The sequence below is a fragment of the Podarcis filfolensis genome (assembly GCF_964270895.1).
Source record: "Podarcis filfolensis genome assembly, chromosome: 4".
Taxonomy (NCBI): domain Eukaryota; kingdom Metazoa; phylum Chordata; class Lepidosauria; order Squamata; family Lacertidae; genus Podarcis; species Podarcis filfolensis.
Window position 1 is genome coordinate 85,332,822 of NC_139607.1, and position 22,840 is coordinate 85,355,661.

At 43.3% G+C, this 22,840-nt stretch overlaps 1 protein-coding gene across 1 annotated transcript in view; it reads left to right on the forward strand.

Annotated features, from left to right (window-relative positions):
• TRPC6 (transient receptor potential cation channel subfamily C member 6) overlaps positions 1 to 21,087 on the forward strand; it is a 70,210-nt gene extending 49,123 nt beyond the window's left edge. Inside the window, exons 4-12 of the mRNA XM_083609673.1 lie at positions 420 to 584; positions 6,541 to 6,754; positions 9,181 to 9,414; positions 12,117 to 12,381; positions 13,934 to 14,129; positions 14,758 to 14,961; positions 18,522 to 18,605; positions 19,140 to 19,215; positions 19,638 to 21,087. Of these exons, the coding sequence (XP_083465799.1) occupies positions 420 to 584; positions 6,541 to 6,754; positions 9,181 to 9,414; positions 12,117 to 12,381; positions 13,934 to 14,129; positions 14,758 to 14,961; positions 18,522 to 18,605; positions 19,140 to 19,215; positions 19,638 to 19,792 (1,593 nt within the window). The 3' untranslated portion in view covers positions 19,793 to 21,087. The remainder of the gene's footprint in view (positions 1 to 419; positions 585 to 6,540; positions 6,755 to 9,180; positions 9,415 to 12,116; positions 12,382 to 13,933; positions 14,130 to 14,757; positions 14,962 to 18,521; positions 18,606 to 19,139; positions 19,216 to 19,637) is intronic.
• Positions 21,088 to 22,840: the final 1,753 nt, after the last annotated feature.

The window sequence follows — 22,840 nt, forward strand, 5'->3', positions numbered from 1 at the left end:
GCCTCTCCTACAAAATGCTGTGATCCAATAAAAGGGGATGGGTGCTACCACCGTGCCTAGATTGAAAAATTTCCCAGAGGCCATGTCTGAACACAATTTACACCATCTGCTTGACCCAACCTGGCAGATTTTATTTGCAGTAAGAATCTTCTGGGGAAACCTGGAGGGGAAAAAACATTTTAAAGGATGAAATTGCAGAAAACGTAAAACCCAGTGTGTTGTCTTGACAAGGAAACTTCCTGCCTTATATAGGCATGTATTGCACACAGAAGCTTCTTTCATCCACACTGCTGCTCTTCCCTTTGTGATAATCACATGAAGATTACCTGCATTGTTTCTGTTTTAATACCTTCGCTAGCGGCTAATTATGAAATGAGTGGTGGTAATGTTCTCTTGTACTCCTTTCCTTTGTCGTTTAGTTTGTAGCACATCCAAACTGCCAGCAGCAGCTCCTCTCTATCTGGTATGAGAATCTGTCAGGTTTACGACAACAGACGATGGCAGTGAAGTTTTTAGTGGTTCTTGCTGTTGCTGTTGGGCTGCCATTCCTGTCGATGGCTTATTGGATTGCTCCATGCAGTAAGGTACTAGTTGGTGCAAGGTTGCACCAGCCTTTTGAAACAGTTTCTGTACTTCGTTTGCATGCAGATTTGAAAGTGGGCTAAAGTGAAGCATGCACAATAAACAAGAGAGGCACTTAGCAATGCTTTAGTAGCAAGTTATTTATTGTAATGGTGTGAAGGCAGGATCACACACCTTGTTCTCAACAAAAACCAGCGAAAGCATTATGTTCAACTTAATTTGCTTTTCATTTGTGAAGGTGGCAGGAATGGGGGAGAAAACAGTGGCTGAAAGGCATCATTTATGTCTTTTGTATTTGTGCCTGGCTGTTTGTTAGCAACACACATGCATATAATCTCTCTTTCTCTCTCTGTGTGTGTATATTTTATCATTTGAAGCCTTAAGCCTTTTAAACTAGTGTACTGGTACTGAAAATGGGACAGCTTGAAGCTAACGAAAAATCTGATTGCATAATGAAATACCAACATCCAATATCAACATTACATTATGAAATATCAACAGCAATGACAGCATCAACACAAAACAAGACGCCATGCTGGTGCTGCAGTCCAGTTACACGAGCAGAGTAGCTAAATGTTTACATTGCTGTGCAATTGCCTTTAAACTGAAGACCCAGGGGAGCAGGCCCAGGGCAGTAAGAAGATAAAGAGATTTGTGACATGTTGAACACTAGCTGCTTTTCAGTGGCCCAGTACACATGTAACACTAAGCCAAACTATGGCTGAGCACAAATGAGCAAGTACCCACAGACTGAAAATCATGGCTACTTTGCTGCTGGGTTGGCTTATCATGGGTTGGCTTAGTGTTATGTCCAAACCCAGGCTCCCTAAGACAAACCATCAGTGCCAAACCAAACCTTGTGGTTTGTCTAGAATAAAACAAGCCACTAGCCTGGGTTCAGAAGCAATGCTGAACCAAATTATGGCTTAGCGCTGTGCAGGATGGCAGCAGCAGTGCTGGGTGGAGTTAAACGGCTGTGATTTTTACTCCATGCGCTTGCTCGTTTATGTCACAGCTTGGCTTAGCATTGCATGTGGACCAGGCCATTGTGGCAGAAATGTTCCCAGGCAACTGAAACTCTGGAGAGCCACTGCCAGCCATACTGGCTTTTTTTTTTTTACTGCTGCTTATTACGTCCCACATCTGTCTTCAGCCCGCTCTGACCTGCTTTCCTGGCACCTTCAAGTGATGCTATTTCCCAGCCTCATCCTCACTTGTGAATGCAGGCAGGTAATCAATTTGAAAGGACACTGCCAAGTTATTTCGTTTATCATTTACAAAGTGTGTTTTAATCATTGCTGTCTTTAACCATCCCCTTGGAAGCTTTAAAAAGGAGCTTGTCAGTATAAACAACAAGCTTTATTAGGGGGAGGGAATAGTCATTTAGCCTCTGAAGGGACTGACAGACTGTTTTGCAAAAGAAAAACAAAACTATTTTTAGGCTGCTGCCCTAAACAAACTTACTGGAGCATTAGTCTCAATGAATTAGACTTGCTTCTGAGTTAAAGTGCGTGTTGCTACTTATTTATTTGGTTGGAGGATGAGGGTGGAATGAAGATTTCCTAAAGAATTTAGCAGACTAGTGTGCCTAGCATTTGGCTTTACCAACCTTTATTAATATTAGATTCAGCCATACTTAACGTTTCATAAACAGTTTATTTATCTTTGGCCATTTTCCACTGGCCTTTCACTCCTTCCTAGCTTAAACAAGCTTAAGGAAAGGAAGAAAGTAGCTCGAGACTCTTCGTAATGGTGCCTATTAAATAGTCGCTGGAAAAATAAAAAATTGGGAGTATTTGTGGTTGACTCTGTTTTGAAAAATAAAAACCATTTAACCTCCCTTTACATATAAACCATTTGTTGTTTAGTCGTTTAGTCGTGTCCGACTCTTCGTGACCCCATGGACCAGAGCACGCCAGGCACTCCTGTCTCCCACTGCCTCCCGCAGTTTGGTCAAACTCATGCTGGTAGCTTCGAGAACACTGTCCAACCATCTCGTCCTCTGTCGTCCCCTTCTCCTTGTGCCCTCCATCTTTCCCAACATCAGGGTCTTTTCCAGGGAGTCTTCTCTTCTCATGAGGTGGCCAAAGTATTGGAGCCTCAGCTTCACGATCTGTCCTTCCAGTGAGCACTCAGGGCTGATTTCCTTAAGAATGGATAGGTTTGATCTTCTTGCAGTCCATGGGACTCTCAAGAGTCTCCTCCAGCACCATATAAACCATAGTTATTGCAAATACACTTTCCCTCATTCAGTGAGATATTATGTTTGCTTCCTTGTCTTCCCAAAGCTTTTCCCATGAGCAGCCGACTCACCACATCCTGGAACGTTTTTCCGTACACATCCTGCCTGACGCTTTTGACGTCTTGTGTTCCAACATGTCATGCACCCCTTTCCCTGTGTAAACTGACCAGAGCCTGCATGCCTCTCTAATCTGGCTTTGGTGTGATGACTATGAAAGTATTTTAAAACCTATGGGAAATTCCAATGCCTACTATTTCTAACAGTCTCTAATTTCAATCTAATGGTTATATTTATTCGCTTTCTAAAATATAATTTGCTACCCTCCAATAGAACTGAGCAAACAGGGTGGTTCATGTTTTCCATAGGCCTTACACAGAATCCTGGATCTTCCCCATCTTTTCCACATTTTTTGGTGGCTAGGGAAACACTTTCTAAATCTGCAATCCTATGCACACTTACTTGGGATTTGCTTCCATTGAATAGGTTTGGCAAGAGGAGGGAGACAGTCACAGATGTGATCAGAATACTGAGTTGACCCTCTAATCCTTGGGTGAGAAGTCTTCTTCAGGCTGAAGGCTGCATTACATGGTAGAAAGCTGGCAGGAGCCATATTTGAATAGTGGGCAGGGCCACATTCAACTGCACACCTGACCGACACACCCTTAACATACAGGGACATACACCATCATACACAGTCAAGTATACGCACAAAACTGTTTCCCATAGAAAGAGGCATAGATTTAATTCCTAGTAATTCCACTTAAATTTAATCATGCATTTTCCCTGTAGACTTCGCAAAAAAAGTTTGTAAGCTAATAGCCATTGATATAGCCTTATTGTCCATGAATTTGTCTAATCCCATTGTTTTTTCTTTTTACATTTTCCAAATTTATTATACACATCTTACAGTTTTTTGTTTTTGTTTTTTTTTTGCTATTTCCAGCTTTGACAAAGTAATAATAAAATAAATAAATAATTTGAATAAAAATGTGCATCCCACCCCCCATGACTATTCCATTGTAACTATCCAACCTCCCAGAATTTCAAAACCTCTTGCGATGGTTTGACCCCTTTCCATTTTAACAGTACAAATTCTACAAACACCGTCCACATCTCCTCAAAATAATTTCTCCTGCATACCCCATCTCACCTTAATAGCACATGTTAATTAATCATCTAATCCCATTCTAAAGCTGCCCAGGTTTCTGGTCATTGCTGTATCTTATAGAAGCGAATGCCACAGTTTAAATATGCACTGTGTTAAGAAATATTACTTTTTGTCTGTCCTGAAGCTTCTAGCATTCAGCTTTATGAATGACCCTGGGTTCTAGTATCATGAAAAAGGGAGAAAAACATCTCTCTATCTGCTTCCATGCACAATTTTTATACACCTCTATCTTCTTCCCTTTTACTTGCTTTCTCCCCCAAACTAAAAACCCCCTAGCCCCAAACGTTTTAACCTGTACTCACAGAGATGTTGTTGTAGCCCATTGAATAATTTTGCTGCCCTTTTATTAGCCTTTCCCAGCTCTACCATATACTTTTTAAGGTGAGGCAACCAGATCTCCGGAATTACAAGTGTGGCCTCGCCATAGATACATAAAACAACTTTATGTTTTGGTAGTTTTGTTTTCAATCCCTTTCCTTACAAACCTAGCGTGGAGTTTGACCTTTCCACGGCTGACGCACACCGGCTCGACATTTTCGCTCGGCTATCCATCCCGACCCCAAGTCTCTGCCACTTCAGACTCCATTAGCATACATTTGGAGTTAGGACCTTTTTGCTGTTTGGTGAATCACTTCACACTTGCTCACATTGATCTGCATTTGTCATTTTTAAGCCATGCCCTGACACCCTTATTACCCAAGAAGCTGTCTGCCTTCAGTTCCCCAGAGTCTGGCAGGGAACTGTAATCTCTGAAAAGACTGGGATGTATAGCTCTTCTCAGGCAGCTCTTCCCCCTTTCTGGACATCTGCCGCATCCCAGTGGGCACCAGGTCCTACTCTGGCTCCTCCCAATTACAGCCCAGGAAGTGAAGCCCTCTGACTGCCAGCCAAGTACATCTGTGCCAGCTCTGGACTTCTTGCCAGGCCAGCAATGACACTTCTGCTCCTGGGAGGGCTCTGCTCCTGGGAGGGCTCAGGGGTCCAGGTGGGGGTCTGGTGTGTGTGGCATCATCAGGGGCAGACTGCGTTCTTGGGGGGCTGGGTGTTTTTGGTGCTGAAAGTCTACACAGGGTTCCACTCCACTTCTTTGGCTAAGGTCCTCCTGGAGTTATTGTTGGTTTCTCAGCCTTGGGTCCCCAGATGTTGTTGGACTACAACTCCCATCATCTCTGAGCTCTGGCCTTGCTAGCTAGGGATGATGGGAGTTGTAGTTCAACAACATCTGGGGACCCAAGGTTGAGAAAGGCTGGTCTGGACTCTGTCTGAGGTAGAGGGTAAGGGAAGCAGTTTTCCCATGATGCAAACTGTCACACACAAGTGCCACAGCCTGGCACTCTCCTGGGTTGTTGTGTGTATATAAAAAATAAAATTTGATGATATGCAAAGTAACAGAGTAGCTTGCAACTAGGAAGCTAAATAACTCTTCTAGGTGATTGATATGTCCAATTCAAAAGAAGTTTACTTTCATAAACATATAACTGAGAATATATTTACAATCACATGCTTAGTCAAACATGGGTATGTTCTCACTTGAATTGTAGATGGAAGTTTTTGACGTTTCTTATGAAAGGTTTTTACTTTCACCTCAACAGTATTCTCTTTGTTCCTTACAGAGAGCTCCTGCTCGGGTTTCTCCCTATTAATGTTTAGGGATCTTCCTCTGTTTGTTTCACTTCAGACATATCTCAGACACACACTATCCACAGCAGATTCCTGAGAAGTTTCTCTCAGCAGCCATTCTCCCTCACACACACACAGAGAAAACAGAGAGCAGTTAAAAAATGACAGTTACTGGAATAAAAGTCACAACAGAATGGAATGCCTCTCTCATGTGACTCACAGTCAGCCAATCACTTGAGAGCTACTGCCAAAGAAAATCCCCCATGTTAAAAGTACACAGTAATCTAACATAAGTAAACATTCCCTTTTCAGGAATTTAAACCATTATCCTTAACGTGAGTTGGAGAGGGATGCCCTGTAAGTGGACCACTGCCTGACCACGCTGTGGTCATTGAAACATAGGAAACTGCTTTAATACAAAGTCAAAAATCTGGCTCATCTAAATCAGTATTGTCCATGCTGGTTGGCAGCAGGTCTCCATGCTTATAGACAGAAGTCTTTGCCAGCCATCCCTGAAGATGCCAGAGATTGCATTTAGGGACTCTTGTACGGGACTCATGTGCTTTGCCTGTCAGTTATGCCCCTTCCCCAGCTGTGTTTCTTCAATCTGTGGTTCCCACCTCGAAGGTGGCAGCAACCATTTTGCCATAGCATCACCTGGCATTTCTATTCCTCTGTCCCCTGCACTGCTGTAATCCTGAAGTCCCTGGGCAATTTGAGCAACATACAGGGTGCATGGAAGTACAGAAAGCTGCAGAAGGCTAATTAGAAATAGCATTAAGGGGTAATTATTTTATGCAAAGCATTCTCTCCTGTTTCTTTGCTGTGCCTGACTGTTGTTTCTTTTCTATAGCAGCCTTCTCAAGGTAAATTTATTTTGGTGGGGGAATGATGTGATCTTTAAAATCTCTCTTTTTTATTTTTGCAGTTGGGTAGAATAATGCGCGGACCCTTTATGAAATTTGTGGCACATGCAGCCTCTTTCACCATTTTCCTTGGTTTGCTGGTCATGAATGCGGCAGACAGGTTTGATGGCACCAAACTGAAGCCCAATGAAAGCAGAACGGATGGAAAACAGCTGTTCAGGATGAAAACTTCATGCTTCTCGTGGATGGAGTTGCTGATTATCTCATGGGTAATAGGTAAAAAACATATCGCAAACCTGTGTCTTGCAACAATAGCAGAGGACAGTGTGTCTGTTAGGACTCTTTTCTCTTATAGTGGTGAAGTATGAGACACAAAGTGAAGGGTCTTGTTGAATTCCACATTCATTCATAGGTTGTGGGTGGAAAATGCCACAGCGTTCTTCCTTCCTTTCCTCTTTGGTGCTTTCCACGAAACACATGCATTTATGTGTTAGCACACCAAACAAGGAACATTTGAGGTGCATTTTCAGAATGCTCTGATTATATCAGATGATTTACTTATTCATACAAGGAAACGCATTCTGAATCAGATCTGTTAAGTCTCTGCCAATTAACCTGGTTCCAAAACCCAGCTCCTACTTTCTTGGTTATAGAGAAGACAGTTCACCCCAGAAAACACAGTTGATTGTCACATCTTATAGCACCCAGAACCGTACAGATGACATGTTGTTATTAATTCATTTAAAATTTACATATCAGAAGCCTAGAAAAAGGGGTGCAAGTTTCAATGTGTACACATGTTACTCTTGTTATAGCTAAAAGAAAGAAAGAAAAGGAATACACCTTCTGTTTCCTTCTTCTAAGCCTTATGCAGAAAAAAGAGGTGGCATGTTACTTTGAAAGTGCTGAAAATTCAGGGAAGTGTTCTATAGAAGTGACAGCATGTTACATCAAATGAAACCAATCATTTCTGGCTGCATTATCTAAAATAAGAATTAAATCTTTTAAAGCCAATTTTTAAAAAGAAAGTTGATAGTTAGCAGGCAAGACAGTAACTTGATGCTAATGAGGGTATTCAGATATTGTCAGTGAGCACTGGAGATTACTAACATGCAACATCAGAGAAATCCAAATTGGTAGGAGATAGCGTTTCTGGTTGATTAGGTGTTATGCATTAGAAGCTACTATAAAATGTAATAAAAAGTTAATGAACCGAGAACTGTGAGGGACATGAAGGAGCAAGTAGATATCTGAAAGCTGTATAAATTGTGAAGGAGAAACACACACAATCACATACACAGGATAATAATTATAACACACATTCATTCGTTTGAAATGCCATCTAAAACTCATAGTGAGCTGAAGATCTGTGCAGCACCTTTACACTTCCAGCTGCAGGAGAAGACGGATTCAGCTCGTCTCAAATCTTTTCCAACTTTGGTTAAGATATCTTCTTCTTTTGCTGTATGATAACAGCAGGGGGTGCTTTTAGGGTGCAGTTGCTCAAGGTGGCCCAGTCTTGAGTTAAATATTAAATTCAAAAGGGATCCCAGCTGCATGAAACATGCACTATTCTTAAGTAGTGTAGGGTGGTAGAAGAATGAGAAACTCATTGTTCAGAGGCTGGCCTCTTTGCTCAATTCTCTCTCTCTCCCTCTCCCTCCCTCCCTCCCTCCCTCCCTCCCTCCACACACTAGCTCTCAGCTCATATCAGCTTCTGCTTCTGCAGCAAAACTCTGCTCCCAAGTCGCAGCAGTCAGAAATGGCGTGGTCAGTTGCTAGGCTCTAAACATCGCTTCTTTACGAATTCACTACACCAGAAACCTTATCTGAATGATCATCCCTGGGGAGGCACAGCTCACCTTGGCAAATCTAGCAGGGAGGGAGGTTGTGACACACTCTGCCATTCCAGGATTGCTAGCAAACTGGCCTCTCTCACCAGAGAGAGAAGAGGTGCTGATAAAAGCTGTTGGTGTATGAAAACCCATAGCCGCCACATACATCTCCTGCTGCACTGGTAAATTCAAAGCTAGAGTGCCGATATCCAGCTTGCAATTTGACAACTCTCCACAAAGCCAATTGCCACCCCACCATTTTTACATAATGAATAGGGAATCTGAATAGAATTTGTTGGTATCCGTCTTGAGAGACAATGGAATGCACCTCCAGGGGGTGAAGTCAAAGAGCTGCAGGATCACAGCGCCTGCTGTGGCTGCAGCATCCGGGAACTCATAACTGCTGCCTCCTGCGTTGTTTTTACTGTGTTAGCAGCACTGAACTGACCTCCCTGTGCAGAAGCCTAGGCAGTGTGTATGGAAGTCCTGGGCTGCCCAGATGACAACACCCCACTCTTCAGCCTTGCTAATGTGGTCCAAAGGAAAGGAGAGCAATATGTTTGGTACCAGCTTGGCTGGAGGAGTTGCCGGAAGGAGGCGTACAAGGCACCCTCCAACCATCTTAGGGACTCTCTACTCCAGATTTGCGTAGGGTTTAGTCCATAGGCTTTTCTTCTCCCGATGATGTCCCACAAAGCAATGGGTGGAATATTTCTTGTATAAATAAAATAAGAACGTGGCTTTCATTTTTTAAAGCAGGTATCTCTACTTCTCAAGACACGGAACTCAAACAGATATATTTGACGTTTTTCTATGACATTTTGTGGAAAGCTAATGCTGTGTGTGCTCTCTTCCTTCCTCCTCTAGGTATGATATGGTCCGAGTGTAAAGAGATTTGGTCCCAAGGTCCCAAGGAATACCTGTTTGAGTTGTGGAATATGCTGGATTTCGGGATGCTAGCTATTTTTGCAGCTTCGTTCATTGCAAGGTTCATGGCATTTTGGCATGCTTCCAGAGCCCAGAGCATGGTCGATGCAGGTGTGGATATGAAGAACTTGAAAACGGTGACATTGCCTCCCAGTATAAAATACTACACTTTGGGTGAGTTTATGAACCAAGTGGTGGAGATTTTCAGTTACTTTCAGTGAGCTTACAACTCCTGCCTGGCAAGGCAGCAGCGGGTTTCATATTCATTTTCTTTCCTAATATATCCTATAAAAATAATTTTCTTCTGCTTGAAGAAAATGCCCTGATGGGAATGACGCTATCCTTTGGATGGCTTTATGGACTGATGTAGTTGTAATGATGTATGGAAGTGAGAGCTGGACCATAAAGAAGGCTGATCGCTGAAGTATTGATGCTTTTGAATTATGGTGCTGGAGGAGACTCTTGAAAGTCCCATGGACTGCAAGAAGATCAAACCTCTCCATTCTGAAGGAAATCAGCCCTGAGTGCTCACTGGAAGGACAGATCGTGAAGCTGAGGCTCCAATACTTTGGCCACCTCATGAGAAGAGAAGACTCCCTGGAAAAGACCCTGATGTTGGGAAAGATGGAGGGCACAAGGAGAAGGGGATGACAGAGGATGAGATGGTTGGATGGTGTTCTTGAAGCTACCAGCATGAGTTTGATCAAACTGCGGGAGGCAGTGGAGGACAGAAGTGCCTGGCGTGCTCTGGTCCATGGGGTCACGAAGAGTCGGACACGACTAAACGACTAAACAACAACAACAAGTTGTAATGTTATATAGATATACATAAACATATCAGTTTTTTATGTTTACAACATCATTATTAATATTTTTATTAAAAATATTTTTAAAATTATTTAGCTTATTTTTTATCCTTAAACCATTTGATTTCCTTATATTGTGAACCCCTTTGGGAACATAACTATTAATATGTAGAAAGAGTGCTGTAAGTTGCTCTGGGCTTATAGAACAGGTTGTAATTCAAATGAAGAAACGGGAATGTTCATTTTTAGCTGCAGTTTATACACCCCCCTTACTGTATAACTAGTTTCTTCACATAAAATCGAGAGGTTATGAACAATCAGGAGTTGTCACAGTGAGATAATGTGATGTGTGCTGGACAGAAAAGCAATAGCCAGCGCAGTCCTCTGCATGTCTACTCAGAAGTAAGCCTCACAGAGTTCAGCAGGACTTTCTCTCAGATAAGCGTGTACAGTGGTACCTCGGGTTAAGTACTTAATTCGTTCCTGAGGTCTGTACTTAACCTGAAACTGTTCTTAACCTGAACCACCACTTTAGCTAATGGGGCCTCCTGCTGCCGCCGTGCTGCCGGAGCACGATTTCTGTTCTCTTCCTGAAGCAAAGTTCTTAACCTGAAGCACTATTTCTGGGTTAGCAGAGTCTGTAACCTGAAGCGTATGTAACCTGAAGCGTATATAACCTGAGTTACCACTGTATAGGATTTCAGGCTCCACCACCAGTTTCTAGGAAGCAATGGCAATTTATAACAGTGGAGGATCTGCTCTTCACTTCCTAAGCAATATAATTCTGAACCCACTGCAGTTGCAATGGATGAGTTTGAGAGCTGTTAGGTTTTTAGTTTCATTGGAGGTTTTTAAGCAGAGGTTGAATGGCCATCTGTCATGGATGCTTCAGTTGAGATTCCTGCATTGCAGGGGGCTGGACTAGATGACTCTCGGGGTCCTTCCTTATTCTACAGTTCTATGATTCTATCTTTCACAATGCAGTTTGTATGTTGTTGTTGTTTTGTAATAGAGGTGACTCTCAACTTACACAGGGGTTACGTTCTAGGGGTAGCACATAAGCCAAATTTGCATATAGTCAAAACGCATTGGGTTCAATTATGAGTGGGATCCCCAAAGTCTTGTTTCCTAGATGACCACCCCCTTTCCACTCCCTTTCTATTTATTTATTCTTATTTTGCCAAGTTACCTGTATTTCAAAGTGAAGAAAGAATGATTAATAAAAAGATAACTGTGAACAGAATTGTTCATTTGTTTATTTCGCCTCTCTTCTTTTTTTATATTACTCTTAATGTAAAGCCAGATAACTGCATAGTCATAAAATTAAATGAAACAACATTTAAAAAAAAAAAATAAGAAGAAGAACGAGACACTGAAGTGTCAAAAACCAGAGGGGAAAATACAGTTGTATGCAAAACCGTTACTAGGAGTGAGCCTGGGCAATGATGTATCAATACATTGTCCAGGACCGATTTGAAGGCCAGAGCATGATGGGGCCTTCTCCTGAGTCTTGTTTTTCCCTCGGTGCACCAGGCACTAACAGCAGAGGGACTCCCTCTAGCACCCAGCTCATGGAGGAATGAGCTGGCATTCACCCTAGCCAGGGTGAATTCACTGCCACTCCCACTGAGGGAGCTGAGGAGATTTCACCCCAGTGCCTCACGGGACCAGGCCCGGTGCAGTTTGTTCCTCCCTCCGCTTTTCAACATCGCAATGTGTCACTATATTTCAATGTTTGACTGGTGATACATTGCAATGTTGAAAAGCTGATAGTGCCCAACCCTAACTAGGGGCTGCAGTTCATACATTAATAGCCACAGAAACGGCATGTGGGTAATGTCACAAATTTGCCTGAAAAGCAGCAGCCATTTTGTTGTTGTCTCTCTGTGTTGACATCCCTCTGAATGGTGCTTCTCTCTCTTGTTCACAAGCGCTTTACTTCTGATCGCAAGGGGATGCACAGCAAGATCTCCAGACATTGGCTTAACGTTTGGGCAGCTAAATATGGAACATATATCAAAACATTAAACAGATGTTCTTGTGGGTTTTCTTTTGTTTTGTTTTTTACAGCAAGAATAGACTGGGATCCATCCGACCCTCAGATCATATCTGAAGGCCTGTATGCAATTGCTGTGGTCTTAAGCTTCTCAAGAATCGCCTATATTCTGCCCGCCAATGAAAGCTTCGGACCTCTACAGATATCGCTTGGCAGAACTGTGAAAGACATATTCAAGTTCATGGTGATATTTATCATGGTTTTTGTGGCCTTCATGATAGGAATGTTTAATCTCTACTCTTACTACCTGGGGGCAAAGCAAAACGAAGCCTTCACTACGTAAGTAAATGTTGAAATCTGCTTTTGCTGTAGTAAGTGTAGATGATTTTGTTGGAAGGCAATCGGTCGGATTTAATCGCATTCACTGTTGTAATGTTAAGTATCCAAACTATGGCCATGGTTAGCTATGGTCTGCAATTCCTAAATATTGATTTGCCAACCATCTTTCCTAAGCTAGCAGTAGTGATGCATCTAAATGCCAAGCACATTTACTATAAAGTAATTCTAAAGGCACTTCCATGTTAATGGATTCATGGTGATTGGCGCATTCAATGAAAGTGCTGGTTATCCCTTTGGGGCAATCCTTTGATTTCTACTAGTCCAGACGGACTACCAGGATCAGTTCAGATGTCACTCCCAAAAGCAGCGGCTATGGTAGCTCTAAACAGCCGCAACAACCAGCAAATAGAAGCACCTGCTTTGAATTATAGATTAGGTCCTCTTTTATATTATTTAGTTTGCATAAATACATAATGCACTCCTCCTATGCGAGATGTATTAGGACAAGGTCGGTTTGTGCATAACAGGAGTGTGATGTAGACATCTTTAGTCAGTGCTGCATAGTTTAGTTGCTAGCGTCCATATATGTCACTAGGTCCATTAAAATTTAAATTATGCTTGTGCATCCTAAAGTATATATCGACTGCAGCTACTTCCATTGCACATTCTCCCCAATGGTTTTTGTGGAAAAGCAGTGGTTGTTCATGCCCTGTTTGAACATTTAAAATGTGGATATATTTAACATTATCATGACATACCTGATTTTCCTGCACCATTAACATGTGCAGAGGAGGGCAACCAAGATGATCAAGGGTCTAGTAACCAAGCCTTATGAGGAATGGTTGATGGAGTTGGTGTGTTTAGCCAGGAAAAGAGGAAAGTGAGAGGAGATATGATAGCCATCTTCAAGGGCTGTCACATGGATGTTGGAGCAAACTTTGCTTCTCTTGCTCTGGAGGGTAGGATCCCTACCAATGGATTCAAGTTACAAGAAAGGAGATTCTAACTAAGCACCTGGAAGAATTTTCTGACAGTAAGAGCTGTTTGACAGTGGAACAGTCTCCCTCGGGATGTTGTGGACTCTCCTTCCTTGGAGGCTTTTAAGCAGAGCCATCTGTCATGGATGCTTTAGCTGAGATTCCTGCATTGCAAGGGGTTGGACTAGATGACCCTTGAGGGTCCTTCCAACTTTGATTCTATGATCATGAATTGGAGGCAAGTTGGTGCCAACATAGGGCTTGTCCCATGCCTAGAAAGCATGGGTCTGAGGTTTTCCGCTTCTCTTGCGCTTTCTAGGCCTGGGTCTGAGTGGTTTTGCCCTTGCCCTGCCTCTTTCTCCAGGAAAACCCAGTCTTAAGCGATATATCAGAGCAAACACCAATCTGGAGAAACCCCGATTGATGTTTGCTCTGATTCAGCGGTAATAGTCAGGTTTCCCCAGGGGGGAAAAGTGGGGCAAGGGCAAGCCTGGATGGTCCCATACTCAGCTTTTACAGATCTTTTACTCCACTGTTATGTTCATGTTTCTGGGATTTATTTTTCTTTCTTTCAGAGTGGAAGAAAGCTTCAAGACTTTGTTCTGGGCAATATTTGGACTCTCAGAAGTGAAATCAGTTGTCATAAACTATAGGCACAAATTTATTGAGAACATTGGTTATGTCCTTTATGGGGTTTATAACGTCACCATGGTTATTGTTCTGTTGAACATGCTTATCGCGATGATCAACAGCTCATTCCAAGAGATTGAGGTAATAATGCTCTTTTGAACTACCTTTAGCTTACTCAGTCATCATTGAGTAATGATGTGGTCGGGCTCCCAGCTCCCCTCAGCCCCAGCCAGGATGGGCAGTGGTCAAAGTATATCAGGAATTATAGTCCAGTGGCATCTGGAGGGCCACTGGTATTCCATCCCTGCTTTATTAAATCAGTACAATTTTTCAGAACAAATTTAAATTCATGATCAAAAAACAAACTCTCAGTAGGACTAGCACTGGTTACAACCCCGAGTTGCTTAAAAGTGCCATTATTTCAACAGGACTTGAGCTAAGCCAGTATTAATTTGTCCTACGGATTTCAATGGAACCTAAGTTCAACTACATTAGACTGCGTCCAAGTCAAATTCCGTAGAATCATGACCTGCCAGTGAGCTTCTTCCAGCCACCCAGCTGATCACAGTCAGAAATGGGCTGAACACAAGTAGAACCTCAATCCGCCCGTTGTCTGATCCAGGCGAGCTCTTCCTATGAAGTAGTGTTACTGTTATTTCCTGCAGTTTAGTTCAGCGCAGGAGTCTAGCTGGAGTCTGAGCATCCAGCAAAACAACTTTTGCGTATCATTTCACATGACCACTGCTTAACTCTTTTCTTTGCCTTCCAGGATGATGCTGATGTGGAATGGAAGTTTGCAAGAGCAAAACTGTGGTTCTCCTATTTTGAGGAGGGCAGAACGCTCCCGGTGCCCTTCAACCTAGTGCCTAGCCCCAAATCTCTGATTTACTTCTCACTCAGAATAAAGAAGTGGGTTTTTAAGTTGTTGTTTTGCAATAGAAAAGGCTTCCAGGAAGACGCTGAGATGAATAAGGTAACTTCGCAATGGAGTAAACCCGCCGCATTCTGGAATTGTAAACAACTTTATGCAATGCATGACTCCATTGGAGGAGGGCAATTCGTGCCAGACCTGCACCACTAAATAAAATGGTTATTTTCTTACAAGGGTTTCTGGTAGAAATTCCCTAACCTACAAAGTTAATTTGATGGCTGCAATTTTAGAAACGGGCAGAGCAATCCAAATTCCGGATCTGCTATGCTGGAGGGAGTGTGGAGGTGTCCAAACGCCTAGCCCAGCCTGGCTCTGCTGGCCGCAGGGTTTCTAAATGTAGTCTTGAGTTAGCAAATGCTGCCAGGGGGGTTCTTGGTAGAGAGAAAAGCATCCTTCATTTCTCTTGATTACAGTTTTGAAGTCTGGAGGGTGAATTGCCTCTGATTCAGTGTCCATTGTGGTGGAAATGTGGAACCTAAACCAATGGTCGTATGTGCAGGAAGGAATGTCTGTGGGTTTAGCTTTGAACACACAGATATCCCAGAGAGCAGTACTGCCTGCTGACTCATTTTACTAGTTATGGATTGGAATGTGCATATTACCCAAGAGTAAGGTAAAGGTAAAGGACCTCTGGACAGTTAAGTCCAGTCAAAGGCGACTATGGGGTTGCGCTGCTCGTCTCCCTTTCAGGCCGAGGGAGCCGGCGTTTGTCCACAGGCAGCTTTCTGGGTCATGTGGCCAGCATAACTAAACCGCTACTGGCACATGGAGGACCGTGACGAGTGCCAGAGCACTGCTGTGGTACCTATTTATTTACTTGCACTGGCATGCTTTCGAACTGCTAGGTTGGCAGGAACTGGGACAGAGCAATGGGAGCTCACCCCGCTGCGGGGATTTGAACCACCGACCTTCCATACGGCAAGCCCAAGAGGCTCAGTGGTTTAGAACACAGCGCCACCCATATTGCAGGGCTGACAGGAGATCTGCACTTCACGACATGCATTCATATCTGTATGGACATATGCATTTGACCTCTAGATCCCTCCCCCCAAGTAACTTGAAGAGGAGTTTATCTGTGCAACTTACCATCATTTCTGCCGCTAAGTGGAAAGTAAAATTATGTAGAATACTGAAGGTTCAGGATTATTGTCCATATCAGCAGGATAACAATTTCTGCTAAGAAAATCTTAAACTGAGTGACCAGGGCATCCTTTTTGCCCATGTTAACATATATCTATTTCATACCTGCAGCTTATACAATTGGGAGGAGACTCCTAATTAGGTAGGGTGGCCATGTATGCATCACCAAAAACACAGAAATCAGAAGGTGGTATCAGTTTGCGTAGAATTTGCATTTGCTAATTGATGTGTATACATGCAATTTTGGAAATAATGACTATAAGGGAAACAGAATGCAAAACGTATCACCATAGATGTTCTGAGGGTTCTTCATCTTTGAAACAGAATAGAGGTGGACAGCCCTTCAACTAGATGACTGCCCCCTGACAGATCTTCCAAAAGAGGACTCTGTAATGCTGGGACACACGCCTACCCTATAAATAGATGTAGTAAAAGGACATTCTGTAAGCAGAAAAATCTTTGGGCAGTGTATCACTGTCAAACTCTGTAGTCGATAGTTGAATTTGACTGGACTTAACCATCCAGGGGGCGTAGGGTTGAATCCCCCTAAGTCATTGCATGAGCAGAAAAACGCCTGCAAACTTATGCAAGTGCAGTGGAACTTCTCCTACCACCACCACCAGCACTTGCCTCAAATGTGCTCCAGAGACTTAGGGGAACTCTCGTAGCAGATTTGCAGGTTGCACAGGAGGAAGAGATGGAGAAGTTCTGTTGCGCTCATGAAAGTCATTCTGCTCATGCATACAACCCAAAGTAATAGAGAAGGGCAGGGGATGAGAACCAGAGGAAGATAAGCGCCATAAAAACTCTTATTCTCTGCTGTCTGATTCCCGCCCCCCTCACCTTTTCAGGAAAAAAGGCTAAAGTCAATAGTTAGGATGTGTAGATGTTCTAATAAGAGCTCAGCCTGAGCGTTTCTGCATCTTCACAGAGAATGTTTATCAGCTCCCCAAATCCGATGATTCACTCCTGCGGGTAAAATGAATGGCTATTACTTACCCGTCCAATTCTGCTGATATAAACCTTCACGGCATCCTTCCAGCTCCTGTGAGAGAATAAAAGGCTTCTTTAGAAGCCGAGCATCGCTTGCCACCAAGTGGTCACATTCTGAAATGCAACATAAAGTTATCTTGGTATGGCTTGCTTACACAACTGAAATCCAGGAATCGGTCCAGACATTGGTGTAACAAGTCTTAACCGTTCCAAGCAAATGTTTTGTGAGAACTGTCTGCTCATGTTAGTAGTGTAATTAAAAAGAAGATTTTCCACAATTAGAAGAAAGGAATTCTTGCATATGGCCCCACAGGCACTTGGCTTCCTGAAAGCTGCACTGCAAAAACCTCAAGGCAGCCTTGTAAATAAACCCACAAAAGTTGCTAGCCCTCAAAAAACATTTTACTAGGTAACTTTGCTCCAAGGTATCATCTGTGTTTCTGGGATGCTGCAGAAGAAAGGATGCCCCAGCCCTCTATGACCTCCATGATTCCATCTTCATTGTAGGCTAGTTATAAAATTTAAAAGCTTTCTTCCAGTGAATTGGTAGTGGAGGGGTTGAGCAATCCTTTGTTCCCCCCTAACCAGTCCTTTGGATTTCCATGTTGGTCGTGGAGCAATGGGATTTCTGTAATGCCTGGTGTTGAAGCACGCAGTTGGGCCCCATTCACACCACACATTTAAATAACTATGACGCCACTCAGGGCTTCCTCCAAAGGGGTGATATGATAGCCATGTTCAAATATATAAAAGGATGTCACATAGAGGAGGGAGAAAGGTTGTTTTCTGCTGCTCCAGAGAAGCGGACACGGAGCAATGGTTCCAAACTACAAGAAAGAAGATTCCACCTAAACATTAGGAAGAACTTCCTGACAGTAAGAGCTGTTCGACAGTGGAATTTGCTGCCAAGGAGTGTGGTGGAGTCTCCTTCTTTGGAGGTCTTTAAGCAGAGGCTTGACAACCATATGTCAGGAGTGCTCTGATGGTGTTTCCTGCTTGGCAGGGGGTTGGACTCGATGGCCCTTGTGGTCTCTTCCAACTCTATGATTCTATGATTCAAAGAATTATGGGGGCTGTAGTTCCCTGTGGAGACGGATTGGTTGTTTAAACCACTCTGGAAATCGTAGCTCTGTGAGGAGAACAACTCTCAGCACCTTTAACAAACCATAGCTCCCAGAATTCTTTGGGGCAAGCCATGATTGTTTATAGTGAATGGTGTGAATGTGGCCTTAAACATTCATTGAAGACATTCATTTCTTCAGCAAACATTTACATTTCATTTTCTCCCCAGCAGCTTCCCCCATTAAGAGTTATTTTATCCAAAATATCTCCAAATCCTCTCTCTTGTGCATAGGAGCGATGCTGAGGGAGTACAGTATTCTAATGAAATATGTGGTAAGAAGGGAAAGGGGGAAGAAGAGATTTATTAAGCAATCCTCACTTAGTACTTTTTTCTTTCTGTTTTTCAGCTAGGTCAAAGTAAGGAATCAAGTATAAGAAGCTCAGATGACCTCAACTTAAACAGCTTAAGGAACCCTCAAAGGAAGTATCAGGTAGGATCTGGATGCTAACAGAGTACAGTAACCGTAAAGAACTTGAGAGTCAAACAGAGGATAATCCACAGCCCTCTTCTTCCCCTCTCTCTCACTCAAGCCTGTTGCTTGTTCAGCATCCAACCATGCTTCCTCCTTTCATCCTCTGACCTGTCTCCTCTCTCTCACCACCACTCCCCTGGCTCTGAGTCTTCCTCTTCTGAGACTTCCCTAAAGGATTCTCTAGCTGTGCTGCCTCCCCTGTTCTGCCCTCATCTGGGTAAGCTGCCTCAGTGCCAGCGACAAGGCTGCCATATGTCCTCTTTTTCCAGGACATGTCCTCTTTTCCATGGGTATGTAAAATGAGAGTCGTCCTAGAGATCCCCCACAGAAGTCAGCAAATGTGTCCTCTTCTTTGCTTTTCAAAATACGGCAACATTATGGGTCTACGTCAGACACAACTGTGCCTCACCCCATGTGCCGCTACTGCTGCCTAGGATCAGGATGCACAAGCCAATACTGTATCTGAAAGGCTTTTCTGCTTCTCTTTCCCAGAAAATTATGAAACGTCTTATCAAGCGATATGTACTGAAAGCTCAGGTGGACAAAGAAAGTGATGAAGTCAATGAAGGTAGGCTTCCAAAATGGATGTCGTTTGGAATATTGGGTAGCAGAATTAAAAGGCTAGCCAAAGTTGTTGGGTTCCCCCATCCCATACTTAAATGGCACCTTTGCTACAATGCTTCTGTTTTGATTTGCAGCATACCCTAGCATAATAGCTGCTGTGGCTTCTGGGTTATAACTCTCCCAAGAACAAAAAATATATATAATCATTGGCGTGCTGAGGGGGAGCTAGAGGTAATGGTGACAGAGCCCTGTTTGAGGCCAGCCAGTTCCCTATGCTCCAGGGGGTTGTAAGGTTTTATTTGCCGGACCAAATGAGCCTTTGGGTCTGATTCATCAGGGCTTTTTGTAATGTTGTCCCCCTCCCCATCCCCGGCTTCTCCTTTTACTTCTCGTAAGCCCTTGATCTTCTCTCTCCCTCTCTTATAGGTGAGCTGAAAGAAATTAAACAGGACATCTCAAGCCTCCGTTACGAGCTCCTTGAAGAAAAATCACAGAACACAGAAGACCTGGCAGAACTCATCCGGAAACTTGGGGAGAAACTGTGTATTGAGCCAAAACAGGAACAAAGGACTTCTCTCTGAAAAAAGAAAATTGGAGGGGGGCACACTCCTCCTCCAAGCTGGCAGTCCAATGAAAGCCATATCAGTTCTATCTGCATCCCCTCCCCCTCCCCTGCAATTCTTCTTCAATCATAATTGACACTTTTGCAGCAGTAGTAGATACATCTTGACAATTCTTTTTCTTTTTGGTTAACTGGGGAAAACCGGCATTTTGATTAGATGTTATTTAACCCCATCCACGGAGGCCAACTCAACCATTGAAAGGAAAAGACGTAAAATATGGTTTGAGAAGCCGCACAATTAAAGACTTTAATTACTGGTTCTACTGGTGCCAGGGAGCTCCCTTGTTCTCTCACTCGCTTTCACACTCCCACTAACGTGCACACATATTTTGACACTTCAGACGTATGCACACTTAGAAGTAAATTCCACTGAGATGAATGAGGTTTACAAATTAAGCATTTAGGAATAAGGTTCTGATCACTTTCTTTCTTTTTTTAAAAAAATGAACTGGTCTTTCTTTAAATAAACAACAACAAAAATACAGTTACATTGCTTTAATCAAAGTGAAAAGAAATAATTTCTGTTCCGTTAACTAAGCGTTTGGGATGGACAAGAGGAAGGCTCAATAGAACACATCCGAAAGCCATGATGTTACCGTGACGTTAGTGTTTTCTTCAAATCCCTCCATTGCAAGAAGGCGTTCTGGAACATTTCTTTGGGAGTGCATCTACAATACAAACCCGTATTGGCTTAAACGCTGAGGGTTTCTCCAAAGAACCCTAGGTGAGGGTGCTAAGATCAGTAGTCCTCTTCAGAGAACTACAATCCCCAACAATCATTGGGGAGAAATGTTAAAATGCTTTAAGTCTCTATTGCAGATATGTCCAAGGACCAAGGTGCCAGGAGTCTTGATAATCCATCCCACGAAAGGCGTTCCACTGCCAAGCAGCAATTCCTACTATCTGCCTTGTCAACGTTTAGAATTTTTCCTTAGCAAATGTTTATATGTTGAGATATACAATATGAGTTGCATCGGACTAAGTCATAGAGTTGATACACCACAATCAGTGGGCATTTATTTCAGTGGGTCTACTCTGAAAAAAAAATCAGTCCATTTGTTTCATTGGGTTTACTCTGAGAATAATGCAATGGGATGCAACCCAATATATTTAAAGCTCTTGTGTCTAGGAGCAAATGACTGGAACCATAAGTGTTCTTAGGGAGGTACGCTGTATGCCTGGTCTTTGACTGCCTTACTCCCTTCTTGGCCCTGATCCGTTGTGCAGCCCTATGATAAATAACTGAAACCAAAAGCCAGCCCTACCTTGTCTCATTTCACATGTTTGTATTGCTACCGCCTTTCATCTAGTAACCCCAGCACCACTGAAAGAACCACCCACAACCAAACCTTCCATTAGTCACGGCCAGGTATTTGATGGTGGTTGCACTTCATGTCTACACAAGTTGGATACAGATAACCCTTTTGCCCAGTGTGGCCCTTCGAGATGATGCTGGGTTCTAACTCCCATCAACTTCAGCTAGCATGTCCAAAAGTCAGGAATGATGGGAGTTGCAATCTAGCAATACCTGGAGGACCTTGCCCTCTACCTGCACCCAAAGTATGTGCAAAATTCCTGTTGTTTTTGTTTAGTCGTTTAGTCGTGTCCAACTCTTTGTGACCCCATGGACCAGAGCACACCAGGCACTCCTTGTCCATGGAGTTTTCTTGGCAGGGATACTGGAGTGGCATGCTGGTTCCTGCTCCAGGTGGATCAAGTTTGGTCAAAACTCTCCACTATCACCTGTCCATCTTGGGTGGCCCTGAATGGCATAGCTCATAGCTTCTCTGAGTTATTCAAGCCCCTTTGACATGGCAAGGCAGTGATCCATGAAGGAGGCAAAATTCCTACTTGGCAGATTTATCTTGGGGTTGTTTGATCATTTTAACTGGCACCCAAGCTTTGAAGGCAGGACCTCAGGCAATACTACCCACTCCTGTATCCCTGTTCTCTTATATCTGCCTAATCTGCAGATTAGTATGGGTTGACCTAAGCATGCAAGTGCCCATGCAATTCTCCTTTTAAACCAGGCACCACAAATAAAAAAAACTCTGCTTTACAATTGGGTTGACCTAATCATGCAAGTGCCCATGCAAGTCTCCTTTTAAACCAGGCACCACAAATTAAAAAAACCTCTGCACTACAATTAGTGGTATGTGGGCCAAACGGATAACAAGCACTGTCACAGATGCTTTAGCTGAGATTCCTGCATTGCAGGGGGTTGGACTAAATGAATCTCTGGTCCCTTCCATGATTCTATGAACTTTCCCCCCTTTTCCCACAGCACCAGGTAGATGATTCTACCCAGGAAACCCTATTCAGTCTGCTATGGAGCAAAAAAACCCCCCGCTTATGTCCTGCAAGGGCATCCAGGAGTATTCTCTGATGACACAATCATCCATCCATCAGTGTAGAATCGCAGCAGTTTAATGCTGACCTGAGTCAATTAGCAGAAGGTGGGAATTGTGGAAACGATAGACAGCAGAGAGTAGGTCTGTGGCCGCATTTGTAGTTTTGAGTAAAGGCCATAAGTCTTGGCCACTTCTTTCCCTATTCCCCCAGATCAGCCCAGCCCCACAAAAAGAGAAGGCACACCCAAAACTTGCTTTTCCAAGGGATCCAGATCAAAGCTGGTTTGTGTATAATTAATCTGAGCCTTGAAAAGGGCATAGAGCTGAAAGAGGAAGTGGGAAAGACTGTCACTTTTCCAACTTCCTCCTATGTACTTTTCAAAGCTCTATGTACTTTTCAAAGGAGCAAAATGGTAGCCACCCCCACCGCCTCAAAGGGGCAATGGGGGGTTGTGTGCTCAGAGGCTTTGTAGCAGCCGGGGGAAGCCCTCAAGGGTGCTACTGCAGCCGTGAATGCCATGTTCGCAATCCCTGATACAAACATTTACATAAGAAGTCCAAAACATTCCCCTGTTGCTTCCAGGATGCAATGGGGAAGATGAAGAATGTACAATGCATTTGTACAATCATCCCACTCCCATCTTCTATGAATATCC